At 53.2% G+C, this 13308-nt stretch overlaps 1 protein-coding gene across 4 annotated transcripts in view; it reads right to left on the reverse strand.

Annotated features, from left to right (window-relative positions):
- Nucleotides 1–13013, reverse strand: part of LOC146345279 (uncharacterized) — a 39274-nt gene extending 26261 nt beyond the window's left edge. The window contains exons 1-3 of one of the 4 annotated variants that reach the window (XM_084859527.1): nt 12134–13013; nt 9706–9808; nt 7884–8088 (exon numbers count right to left, since the gene is read on the reverse strand). In XM_084859527.1, coding sequence (XP_084715653.1) covers nt 7884–8088; nt 9706–9728 — 228 coding nt within the window. In that variant the 5' untranslated portion in view covers nt 9729–9808; nt 12134–13013. Of the gene's footprint in view, nt 1–7883; nt 8793–9705; nt 9809–11160; nt 11370–12133 lie in introns of those variants that run through there. The other 3 variants (XM_084859528.1, XM_084859530.1, XM_084859529.1) reach the window with 3 other exon arrangements.
- Nucleotides 13014–13308: the final 295 nt, after the last annotated feature.

Consider the following 13308-nt stretch of genomic DNA (forward strand, 5'->3'; position numbering starts at 1 on the left):
GCTGCCCACTATGGTGTGATGGGCAGCTACCACGGAAAGCGCCTTCTCTGTGGTGGCCCCGCTGTCTGCAGAATGTCCTGCCCAGGGAGATATGCCTAGCCTCTTCACTGCATACATTTAGCTACCAGGTCAAGCCCTTCCTCTACCAGCAGGCATTTAGCCTTTCATCTGTTGCTCTGATTATTAACTTTACTGATGGCTCAGTAATATTTTTACTGTTGTAATATTTTGATGCTTTTGTTACATTTATTATATTGTTGTGTTTATTGTATTTATTATCTTGGCTGTTATTTTAAGGCGCAATCCTATGCATGTTTAGAGAGAGAAAAGCCCTACAACTCCCAGCATTCCCCAGCCAGCCATGCTTTTCTCTCTCTAAACATGCATAGGACTGAGCCCTTAGTGTTGCTTGGGGGTTTTAGGACTGTAAACCACCCTGAGGGTATTTGCCGTTTCGGCCGGGCAGTATAGAAAATACATAAACGAACCAACCCTTGCTAGACAACGAAATGTTGGGAAATTTGACTGAAATTCTATAGAACCACACCGATGGAGGAACACAGGAAGCTCCCCTATACGGAGTCAGACTTCTGGGTCCATCTAGCTCTGAACGGTCTACTCTGATTGGCAGCACGTCTCCAGGGCGAATGGCTCTTTCCCAGGCCTACCTGGAGATGCCAGGGTTTGAACCGAGGTCTGAACCTGGGACCTTCGGCATGCAGCCATGAGCTCTAGCGCTGAACTGTGACCCTGAGGGCAGCCAATAAATCATCTGGCCTTAATCAGTGACTTAAGACTAGATATTATTGCCTCCAAGGAAAGAGATCTTCTAGTCTTCCTGGGCGGCATATTTCATAACCAATTAGGAATTTCGCAAGGAGCAGCCAGATCTGTCTCTTACAACAACAAAACAACAACCACCAAAACACAAGAGACCTGGGGCTGCAGATGTTTTGGATGACACCCTCGTCAGCTCTGGCTAGCATGGCCAATCGTCAAAGATTATGGGAGTTGTAGTCCAAAACATCTGGAGGGTACTGGGATGCTTACCCCTGCCTTAAAGGTTATCCAGTTTACTGCAGAACTAGCCCACAAAAGCTTAAGCTATGATAAATCCGTTTGCCCTTAAGGTGCCCCAGCACTCTGTTGTTCTTATAATTTGGATGTTCTTCCTAGCGTTTACCCTAAACCTGCCTCTTTGTAGTGAGAACCCGCTTCTTCTTTTCAGATCCTTGGAGTAAAAAATTAAACCACCCACCGAAACGCTTTCTGACAGTCCTTAACAGCTAAAGCACTGGGGGACCCTTCCCCAAACTCATGCCCTCCAGATGTTTTGGACTTCAACTCCCATCAACCTCAGCCAGCATGAGCAATGAGCAGGGATGCTGGGAGGTGTAGTCCAAAATATCTAGAGGGCACCAGGTTGGGAAGACTGCATTAAGGTCACCCATGTGGGGAGGAAATCCCTTATATGGGAGATTGCCAGGACCAGCCTAGGATTGAAATACGAACTTTCCTGGCCTGCCTCCCCACCAGAGTCTCCACCTCATCAAACGCATCATGGGCAGGCCGTGTTCTCTCAACAAACTGCGCACTTGGCTCCACCCACAGCTTCCTATTGGTCCCTAGGAACCCTAGTTGGCTATAAAAGCTTCCAAGTCCACTCTCGCCCCTTGCTTGCCTGTGCACTGATAACATTCAGACTCTGTCGGGCTGGTTTGCTATTGTCCTGGTTCCTGCTAGACCCTGTGGAGTTCTTCCTCCTCTTGAAGCTGCCTCATCAGTCACTGCTACTGCCACCTAAGCTCCTTTTTGCATCTTTCTGTGGACCGACCCGCCACCCCTCTTTGCTGAAATGCCTGTGGTGCAGCTCTTAAGTCCCAGTTCCCAGTCAAAAACAAAACCAAGTCCAGGTGGCTGCATTTGCTCACGTTCATCCAGTGCCTCTTTTCCCAACTCCACCTCCATCAAAATGTTTACTGTAAATGCCTTGTGGTGGGGGCCATTTTGCATATGCTGTAAACAACCAAGTATATGCCTGGTAAATAAGTATACAGAAGTGACTAGCCTACTATGAGGCTAGTAGCCTGCATTTCCATCCAGGCCACTGAGGAAGGGAAGGCCTGTCCTCTGTGGCCAGCATGGAGATGCATTCTTCTGGCCTTTTAGCAGGCTAGTAAAAAAACCCTGTTTTCTACCAAGCAGACTGGCAGAGAAAGGACGGAGTGATCTGTTCCTCCGTCACCAGGCTGCTGTGTTTCTGTGGGTCAAAACAGACGTTACTTTAAAGATGTAGCTAGCACCTTTTTTCATTTTTATTCTGGAGTAAATGCTGGGCCCCAATCTGGATTGGGACCCTAAGCGGCAGGGGGGGGGGGTGTTAGGGGACTTTAACCACCACCACCCCTGCTATGGGACCAATCTGGATTGGGGGCCCTGCACCTGCAATTTCTTTTGCAAAATAGTGGCCCATTAAGGATGCAATCCTATGCACATTTAGACAGGAAAAGGTCCTACAACTCCCAGCATTCCCCAGCTAGCCATGCTTTTTTCTGTCTAAATGTGCATAGGATCGCACCCTTAATGGGCCGCTATTTTGCAAAAGAAATTGCAGGTGCAGGGCCCCCAATTGCAACAGAAACTGCAGGAGTGCCCCACCCGATCTGGATTGGGTTTATAGCACGTGAGAAAGGGTTAAAGCCACCTCTTGCCAAGGTCCCAACCTGTATCAGAGGCCCTGTGTCTACTCTAGAGTAAATATGAAAAAGTAATGTCTGTGTTGCCAGAGGCAGAGGCTCCTTCCTGCACTGTCAGCACAGAGACCAGGTGGGCTTGCAGAGGACAGACGGAGCAAGCCCTCCCTCCACCGCCAACCTGCTCGCTCGCCTGCAAGGAATTCTGTGAGGTTGGCAAATGCAGGGCCGCCATATATACCCATGGTGCCACAGAAATAACAAGCAGTAGGAGTATGAAACAATGGTAGGTATGTATCACCCTTACAGCAGGACATTTTATTACTGAGGACTTTGGGGGGAACACCCAGCACTGCCAAGGGATGGCTGTTGACCTTTCTGGATGTCCTGTCCCTGATTCTGATGGGACTCACAACATCCTGATGTTCTGATCCTGACAAGACTGACCATGACTCAGTTGCTGAAGATGCCAAGGACAAAGAATCAGAGCACTGGAATGCACCCTCTGGATCAGGCTTCTCCAACCTGGTGCCCTCCAGATGTTTTGGACTTCAACTCCCATCAGCCCACTCCCATTAGCCAACATGACTAATGATCAGGAATCCTGGGAGTTGTGGTCGAAAACATCTGGAGGGCAAGGGTCGAGAGAAGGCTGCTTCAGATTTTGTGGACCAAATAGCAGCCCTAAAAGAGGGCATCCTAGGTTTGGAACTTTGCTAAGAGAAATGTGTCCCACCGTCTCTTAATGCATGTTTTTAGCCCTCATGCATGTTTCTAATCTTTCCCAAATGCCTTTCTTGCTTAAAAGCAAGTTTCTAGCCATTCCTCTACTTCCCCTCAGTAACCTGCACTTTTGGTAAGCAATTCCAATTTATTTGAAAACCTGAATAAAGGAAGCGAAAGGCACAATCCTATGAAGATAGTTGGCAGCTTCTGAACTCGGAGGCTGCTGAGTATCCAATGCAGGGCCACTGGAGCGCGGAGGCAATCTTCACCTCCACTCTCCAGCTGCCCTACATTTCTGCCAGAGGGGCGATTTTGACCATCTAGTAGCTGCGCTTCGGAGCAGGAGAGAAGGAGCCTGGGGCGGCCACAGGAAACATCACAGGGCTGATGCCTCGGTCTCCTCCCTCCCCACCCCTGGGAAACTGCCTTTCCCTGTCTCTGCACTCTGTTTCCGAGTGCGGGGAGGTGGCCAGAACCACAGTGGCTCTGAGGGGGAGGGGAGCACGGTTCCTGAGCTCCAGGTTCGGAGTCCTGTTTCCGACTTTGGAGCCCTGAAACCGAACAATCCTAAGTCCCCACAGATGCCGTCTAGGGAACATAGGATTGCTCTCTCCATAACTCATGTAAATGTATTCAAAATGATTAACGATTTGCTTAAATCATGCCAATCTGAGACTATCTGGGGTTTGAGATTATTATTATTATTATTTCACCTGGGGATTAGGAGGTAGGGCTTCTAGGGACAGAGGAGGCAGAACTGAAGTCCAAGCAGGCTTGATCAACAGCAGATTTTTCTAGAAATTAAAACTGGCATGGCCAAACTCTTCCTTGTGCTCAGAAGTGCCTTAGCAGATTGAATTACAGCTATCACATTGGTGTGACTACTGAGGGTAGTTTGGGGCGGGGGGGGGGGCATATTACGTACGTAGAAAATCTTCCCTTGTCCAAACAAGCTAACATTTTAGGCACAAGATAACAAGACACGGTCTAATTAGAAAGGAACAGCTAAGCAAGCTGAAGCAAAGAGAATGGTGAGCCAAGGCAGTTCAACAGATGGGGTGAATGGACCTACGTTGATTTCCCAGCTTATCCAAACAACTCCCCACCTTTCAAATGGGGAATAACTACAACCTACTTGACCCGACTGGAAAGAGCCACGCAATGGGTCACATAACCCACCCTCTCCACCCCCAGGGCCAGATGTTGTTGTTATTGCAACTGGGCTGGGCTTGCTGTTCCATTGGCAAAGGGCTGCCTTATTTCCTTCATTCCTAGTCCCAGCAGCCATGTTTGCCTATGGGGCAAGAGTGCCAGTGCTGACTGCAAAGCGGAGGAAAAATAAAAAAAGCAACGATAGCTGGAACAAAAGAGTCAGAAAGCCAGTTGGAGGGGCTCAGCGGACTAGATGTAACACATGGGCCTCCAGCGACGGGGCCTGAAAGACATCAAGGATTCGAGTTGTGCGCCACCACTCAGTTCTGGCCAAAGAGGGAACTGCAGGAAGAGCGGCACGGAAGCCCAAAGGCAATAGGCCAGGATGAGTCACATGGCATCCTCCTAGCCCTATAAAATGCTTGATTAGTGGATTCGGTCTTACCACTCAAGCAAGTCCCCAGTGTTGGTTAAAATAAATATTGAAAAATAAGGCCAGTGTGGCCCAATGTTTAGAGATGTGGACTTAACTCTGGAAGATCTGGGCTCAATTTCCGCCTCTGCCACAGGCTCGTTGGGGTTGTATCGACTTACTTATTTGTACCCACTGAAATCAATGGGACTTAAGTCACAACTAACTTTTCACACTGATTTCAATGGCAACTAAGTGCAACTAACTTGGGGTTGTTTCCAAACATAGTCATCTCAGAGCAGGCCCATTCAAATCAATGGGTCTTAAGTTTGTCACAAGTAACTAAGCCCCATTTATTTCAGTTGGTTTACTCTAAATATAACTATGTCTGGCTCCAACCCACTGTGTTTATGTAAGTCACAATCTCTTAGAGAATAGGAAGAATAGTCAGGTTTGGGTATATTAAACCAAGCAAGTACAGAATGTAGCATCCTGACAGCCTTGGTTTTCATTTTGAAAGATAGAAAGAAAAACAATTTTCTAGACTTCATGACTACAAAGTAGGCTCAGAAGTATAGCATATGCCTGGAAAAAAATTCTAAAGTTGCAGGAATGGAATAGGATTTCCAGTAGTCAGTGGATTTTCAATGGTTAGCCAAAGCTAAAAAATATTATACAAGATAAGAAGTATGCAAATTGTGTTTAATTTGCATTATTTAGGATGCAATCCTATGCCAGTTTAGACAGAAAAAAGTCCAACAACTCCTAGCATTCCCCCCCAACTCCAGATTGCAGAATCCATTTTTATATTTTTAGTACAGTGGCATACAAAGCATATTAGGGATCTACTTTACTAAAAAGATTCTAATGTTATCACAACCTCACACATTTTGATTTAATTGGTGGATTAACAATTTCTAGAGCTTTAATGATAACTGGAAGCCAATATTAATTGGTGGGGCTGTATGTTAAAAGGAATCCTTATTTTCCTTTCTTTAAAAGTTTGGTTCTGGTGTGTAACTGTAACAGGGAATGAAAAATAAAAGTTTTAATGATGGTTCTTTTCTCCCAACAGAGTGTTATCTTTAATGAATAAAACTGTCACATTATTTCATGTGTCTTAAAAATTGCAGAAAGGTCCCTATACAGAAGCAAATGTATTTAATTTAATTAACCAGTTATAGGGCAGATGGTTAATAAACTAATTCTTCCACAGAGTTGAAAGCCCAGCAATCAGAAAAATAGGGAGTGTCCAGGAAACTTCTGCCTAGAGCAGCTTTCCCCAACCTGGTGCCCTCCAGACATGTTGGACTGCAACTCCCATTATTCCATGCTGGCTGGGAATGATGGGAGTTGCAGTCCAACACACCTGGAGGGCACCATGTTAGGGAAGGCTACCCTAGAGTAGAGTTGCTTGCAGAAGAGTTCAAAGTGCAATCAGCGAATGGTGCCGTGACTACCCCTCTCAGTCAAGTATATTGCACGGGCGCCTCCGTCAGACCTGAAAAACAGTTGCCATCTTCTTCTTATCAGGTTCTGCTTGAACACCGAGAAGCAGCAAAACTCTTTTAATAGAGCTAGAAGAGCCACCTTAGAATGATCAGACCACCCTGCCCCCTGGGCCGCAAACGCACTACGGTTGCTGTGCCTCACTCCAGAAGAGGCTGCAATTCAGTACGGAAAGCAGAGGAGACCCTGCTAGATCTGACCAAAGGTCCATCTAGTGGACCGTGTGCGCATGCTGCACAAGAAAGCGCACAGGAATTCCGTGGAGCTAAAGGCATTGGTTACATTTGTGTATAACACTCAGTTAAAACTCTGGAGCCTGCCCTTGCGAGTCAAAGCGAGAAGATGCCTTCCTCATGGGCCGGAATTGCATGAGGGGTCCGCAATGGCTACAAAGGTAATCGAGTTGTGCAACCAAACTGCATCACTGCAGCGAAGAGAGCCCAGCTACTAATTTCTGGGAGGCCCTAGGAGTCAGTGCGCAGGAGAAAGAGACCATCACAGCGCGCAGGGGAGAGAGACCATCATCCCCCACTCCCAGAAGCAAAATCTTTGTCCAGACAGCTGTGAATCAGAGCATCTCACCACAGGTCCCCAAAGTTGCTTCAGCATAGCCAGAGGCTGATGCATGGCATCCATGCACCCTCACATGTGTGTGTTCACTCATCAAAAATGCTGACTCTCCTCCCCAGGCATCCCCTCAAGGAGTTAAAGGGCGTGCGTGGGGGGGGGGGGAGATCCTTAAGCAGGCTGGGCCCAAAATGGAAAATGGGACCAAGGAAAAAGCAGGGGGGCTCTGGCCAAGGAGGGCTTAGGGGAGCGCAACCCCTGCCTCACCCCCATCTTTTGCCCTGGGACTCTTCCATTTTCTCATCACATCTCCCTCCGCTACAGTTAATGCCAGCAGAGCCCCCCCCCCCGCCCCCACTCCCATCCCGGGCAACCCCCCCCCGTCCCTTGCTCTTTCCCCATCTGATGCATTCCACCCCCACCCGCCGCTAAGAAGAATCAAAGTGACCAGCGCCCCCAGGGAAGGATTCTATTGCACCAGCCCCCCTTCTCCCCAGATATTTTTCCACGCCCCCCCAACAGCAGTGAAAACACCCAGATCCACTCTTTACCCCTCCCCCAGGGGGAAAAAGCCTTCGGCGTGTGCGATGGGGGGTGCCCCCCCCGGGAGCCAAGGCCTACCCCCTCTTCCCCCTAGCCCGCACCAGCAGCCAAGGGTCCAACTTCTCCTCCCACTATTGTGCCCCCCCCCACCTGCTCGGAACTCGGCATCCAACTTCCTGAGCGAATCCACCCCCCCCAATCCAGGTCTGTGCAGCTTCTAAGCACCCCCCCCAAAGGACCCTCGCGCCTGCCCCGCCCCAGCCTCCCGCCGCCCCACTCACCTGGGCGGGGGCCCATTCAGCCATGGCCCTTCGCGGGGGGGTCTGCGCGTCGGAGAAGGGGCCGATCCGGGCTCCAGGGCAGGGCGAGGGGCGTCCCGGGGCGCGCAGGCAGCACCGAGCAGGCGGAGGGCGAGGGGGAGCAGGAGAAGGACGCAGGCCCGGCGGGGCGGACGCGCTGCTGCTGCTGCTGCTGCCGCCGCCGCCGCTGGTTACATTGGAAGGAAACATACAAGGCGCAATTGTAGCGATTTGGCAAAAAACACGCGCGCCCGACGGGGGCCTGGCCCGGAGGCGCGCCCCCTGCAGGGCCGCGGCGGAGCGGCGGCGGCTCCCGCTGCCCCCCCGCTTGGTCACGCATACGCAGTACTTGGGGGGCTCTCCGCGCCGTGCCCCCTTGCCCCCCCTTGGGCTCGCGGAGGAGGGCCGATTCACACGTTGCGCTCCCCCCGCGCGGGAAACCGGGCCAGAAGAGGCCGCCCCGTGCGGAAAGCGCCCGCGCCGGCAGCAAGGGGCAGGTTCCCACGCGCGCCAGCTTGGGCTGCCCTGCTCTGCGCCCCCTCGGGTACCTGAGCCCGGCTCTGCGCTGGTGCGCAGGGCAAGCGAGGCAGCACACGTGTTTCGCGTCTGGAAGCCCTGGCTGGGCGAGAAAGCCCGGACGCGCGCGGGGATGGAAGGCTTCCGGCCCTCGAGAAGGCTCCCGGGAAACGGGTCGGTGCTTAAGCTGGTCTGCGGTGCAAATGCCAACCTGGCACCGCCGGCTCGACAAGCACCGCCAACTGGCATGGCAACATCGAGGGATTGGGGGGGGGGGTCGTTTGCTCTCTGAACAGCTAAGCCCGAGTAGGAGTTATTTGTAACTCTCAAAGGCCTCCCCCCCCCTTTGAAACACGCCTTTGAACACCCAGAGCTGGGAATGCAGACGCTTCACAAGTATTTCCATTTTACAGCTGTGCCACTGAGGCCAGTGACAGTGACTTGCCCAAAGCTGTGCAAGCCCATGGCGGGGCTCGGTCGCTGGCCCAGACAAAACGGGACCAGACAATGCGGATCCCTCAGAGAAGGGCCTGCTTCTCCCAGTGGGGTTGGGGCAGAGGATGGTTTCCCCTGAACAGCTTGCTACCCCTACAAAGCACCGTCACAGGCAATTCTCTACATGCCTGCTCCTCGGTGGCAACTGTAGTCTGTAACACCAAGGGGTTACTGGCATGTGTGAAACAGCCCCAGGGAAGACCTTCCATAATCTGCATCATACTGCAGACTTCTCCAACCTGATGCCCTCTAGATGTTTTGGACTACAACTCCCAGCATTCCTAGCCATGGGCTGTGCTGGCTTGGGCTAAGGGCAGTTGAAGCCCAAAACATTTGGAGGGCACCGGATCGGGGAAGTCTGCCATACTCAAAACACTTCAAGCAATTCTTTCCGACAATGGGGGCTGTTTGCATGTCCAGGGCTGAGTTGTCCAGTAATACGCTGGCATGCTGAGGACTAGATACCCAGTGACGTGAATTAGCCCTTACTGGTGATCTGGGGTCACAATTTCGCCAGGCTTAAGCCCTCCTAAGCCCTCTTGATTCCATATGCTTAACACTCTCCCCCTGAAGCCAACTGTACTTAAAATGCTTAACTGTGGCTGGATCGTCTAACAATACATTTGCCTATAGAATTTTGCAGCTCTGGAAATGACACTGGGAAAGAAACACGTAAGACCCAGTGCACAAAACATGCTATCGAAAGCATGAGAATGTTAGGAAAATGTAAGAATTCCACAAGCAAATGCATTGCATATTCTCTGACAGGGATGCCATCACCTGGCCCACGTACCTTTGTGTCCCAGCGTGGTCCATGATGTGCTGGTGGCTGGCTAGGGAATGCTGGGAGTTGTAGGACTTCTTTCTGTCTAAATGTGCATAGGGTTGTGTCTTAACTGTAGGAAAATATGGCAGCGCCCGCAGAAAAAGTGATAACTTATCAGACTGAAAACAGAAGTCTGGTTTTTCAGCAGTTCCATAGAGGCCTGAGACTGTAATGTAACTTCATTATCAGAAGCCTCTTTTACCTTTGTACCACCCAAAGGGACAATATATGTTGCTCAAAACACCACATCTTTGTTCTAATAGTAGTTGTCAACCTATCATCATCATATATTATAGCAAACTCTTATGTACCAAAAACAGCATCACAAGAGTGAGGTATCAACGGGGGACGGGGTGGGGGAATACAAAATGCGGTGTGGGGGAGAAAACATAAACAGTCTCAGTGAGGAATAAGCATGCTCAGTGGCCACAGAATGCTGAGCATTAGGGGGCAGGAATGGAAAACTAGGGGGAAGTGGGAATGCAGTGGCCGAACACATGATCAGGAAATTTCCACATAGCATACTGCAACATTTTGTTGCAGGTCTCGTTGTTGTTGTTGTTCTAATTAACACCTTGCCTTCTACAAGTGTACCGGAAGTGGCTAATGAAAAAACATACCTTCTCACCCCCCAAACCAGCAATTACCCTGCCCTCCCTCCCCATTCCTTCTTCCCTTCCCAAAAGTCATCCAAAGTTCCAGCAGTGAAGAATGGCAGTTGGGAGAGAGAACAGTTCCCATGGTAGCCAGTTGTTTTCCCTGCCTGGGTGCCTATGCCAGCCTTCCCCAACCTGGTGCCCTCCAGGCATGTTGGCCCATCATCCCCCAGCCAGCATGGCCAATGGTTGCAGTCCAAATTATCTGGAGGACACCAGGTTTGGGAAGGTAGACATATGCCATTAACAGCAGCAGAGCGGGAGGCATGGTGATGCAACAGTTGAAATAAACACCCTTCTGTTTGCTTTGGGCTCTATCCTCCCAATAATTAAGTGTATTTTAAAACTGCCCAATAACCAATGTTATATAGTTTGTACTGTGTATTTATTATGGATTGTGTAGCACATTCTTTAAAAAATATGTAATTTATTACATATTTTTGATTACATAATCCTACCTTCCATGTATGATTTCTGTATCATCTTGATATTTAAGTTTTATATTTGTATTTATAGCGTATGGAAGTATTTATTTCTTGGAGGTTCTTCATTATTCCACCCAATCTGGCCCCTGTACGTTTGTGAGAACACCTCCCTTCTGTTTTTCACCCAAGAAAGGCCCACCTTACAGAACGACCCCCTCCCATTAAAGTTTTATTTTTAAAATCAGCACGTTAGGCGATCCTGTGGTTTAACAGAACATGGAGCAACGGAGCATCTGGACAAGAAACCAAGAAGCCGCCATCCCCGCAAGCCTCCCCATTACCCCCTTCCCGGCTCCACTGCAGGCACTGGAACCCGGGTGCGGTGGGATGGGGGGCCGGGAGGAAGGATTTGCCGGTGGCACCGCTGGCAGCCCCACCCTGGCAGCACGAGCGCTCCTGCTCTCTCATGGCCTAACGGTCTGGGCAGGAAGGAGTTAACCTCTCCTCCGAATTTAGTTCTGAAAAGAGGCTGGAAGAGGCGGAGCGAGGCGAAGGGCGGGGAAATGGATCCTATTGGTCCGATCGCTCTTCCGGGGCCCGGTTCCTCGCCGAGCAAGGAGTCCACGCGGAGAGCACTCCTCTGATGGCGGCGGCGCCACCTGCAGGCGGGAGGAGAGGGCGGCACCAAAGCCTTGCCAATTCCCTACAGCCGCCAACGGCCACGCTAACTGTGAATGATGGGGGTTGTAGTCCAGCACATACGGAGGGCGCCACCTACAGCCGCCTTCCCGACCTGTGCCTCCAGACGTATTGGACTACAGGCCCCACCATCCCCAGCCAGCCTGGCTGGGGATGATGAGAGTCGTAGTCCAACAGCTGCTAGGACTTGTGCCGGGGTGGGGCCAGCTTCCTTCAGTTGCATTCACGGGGATCATCCTTTCATTCCTAGGAAATGGCTCATTCGCAGGGATCGAGGGCCGGCTCCGCGCTGAGCCGGCCTCCTCTGCTCGCTCCCGCAGCAGCGAGGCTGCAAAGCGAGGGAAGGCTGGGACGGACCGAGAGAAGGGGGCGGAGAGAAACCTTCCTCCGCCTACAGCCAGGCCGCCCCGGCTGCGCCGGACCCCGGCTGCCCGCAGCTGAGCGGGGTCGCGCCTGGACGGGGCTGCCCGGGGCTGTAAGCCTTTCTCAGGAGCCCCGTCCTTTCCCCGTTCGAGGCAGGGCTCCTCGGCCCTTTCCCCACACCCAAACTGGCTGCAAGTCAGGAGCGCCTTTTTCAGACCGCCCGGTAGTGGGGGAAGGGCGGGATATACATACATGTAGTGACAATTGCGCTGTGGGTCGTAACCAACGTTAAATCGTAGCGCGGGCCCACTGACGTGACCGGGGCTTGCCCCCTCCGCAGTCCGAGGCGGAGGCGCCTCGGCGACCCGTGCTGCGGGGCCGTTTCGTGCCGCTCAGACTGCTGCGCTGCACGGAGGGCCCCGACCGCGGCGAGGAGGGCAGACGGGCGCGAGGCAGCCTCGCGCTGACGCGCCTCGCCGCCCCGCCCCGCCCCGCCCCGCCCCGCCGCTGAGCAACGCGTGTCCGCTCGTCCGCCTGGCGTGGCGCGTGAAGCAGCCCCCAGACGCCCCTCGGGGCTGCCGGAGAAGGGCCCGAGTCTCCAGCCCCGGCCCCACGCGCGGACCGGGCGCTCGCGCGCAGTCGGCGCGGCACCGGCTGGGCGAGGGCGGCGGCTGCCCCCCGCCCTGCCCGTCCTCCTCCGGGACGCCGGCCCGCTCCGGAGAAGCCCGAGGGAGCTCCCCGCCAAGGCGCGTCTGCGACGAGGCGCGCGTTCGCCCGACGACGCTGCCGCCGCGCTCCGCCCCGGGAGACGAGGCGGGCGCGGAAACGGCCCGCCGGCGGCGCGGAGCAGGGCGGGCCGGGCTGGCGCGCGGGGGCCGCCGCCTGGGAGCCGGGCTTCCCGCGCCGGCAGCGCTGGGCCCGGTGGCCGTGCGGCCCGCCACCCCGCGGCCCGCGCTCCTGCCCCCCCCCCGGAGAAGCGCGCGTGGCGCCGGCTCGCGCGGTGTGGCGCCGAGGCACCAGGGGGCGCGCCGCGCTCTTCGCAGCCCAGGGGCCCCGCCTGCCTGTGCCGGCGGCTGCGGGAAGCGGCGCGACCCTCTTCCTCGGCTGGCGGCCTCAGTGCTGCAGCGCCTCTGCGGGTAGGAGGTCTTCACTACAGCCTCAGATGTTCGGTCGTTCAGTCGGGCCCGACTCTCCGTGACCCCATGAGCCACAGCACGCCCGGCCTCCCGGTCCTCCGTCTCTCCCGGAGCGCGCTCGAGTCCATATTCACTGCATCCGTGATGCTATCTAGCCATCTCATCCTCTGCCGTCCCCTTCTCCTTTGGCCTTCAGTCTTTCCCAGCATCAGGGTCTTTTCCAGGGAGTTTTCTCTTCGCATTAGGTGGCCAAAATATTGGAGCTTCAGCTTCAGCATCTGTCCTTCCAAG

Source organism: Heloderma suspectum, chromosome 5 (genome assembly GCF_057233095.1).
Source record: "Heloderma suspectum isolate Gila_16-S chromosome 5, 16-S_ref, whole genome shotgun sequence".
Taxonomy (NCBI): domain Eukaryota; kingdom Metazoa; phylum Chordata; class Lepidosauria; order Squamata; family Helodermatidae; genus Heloderma; species Heloderma suspectum.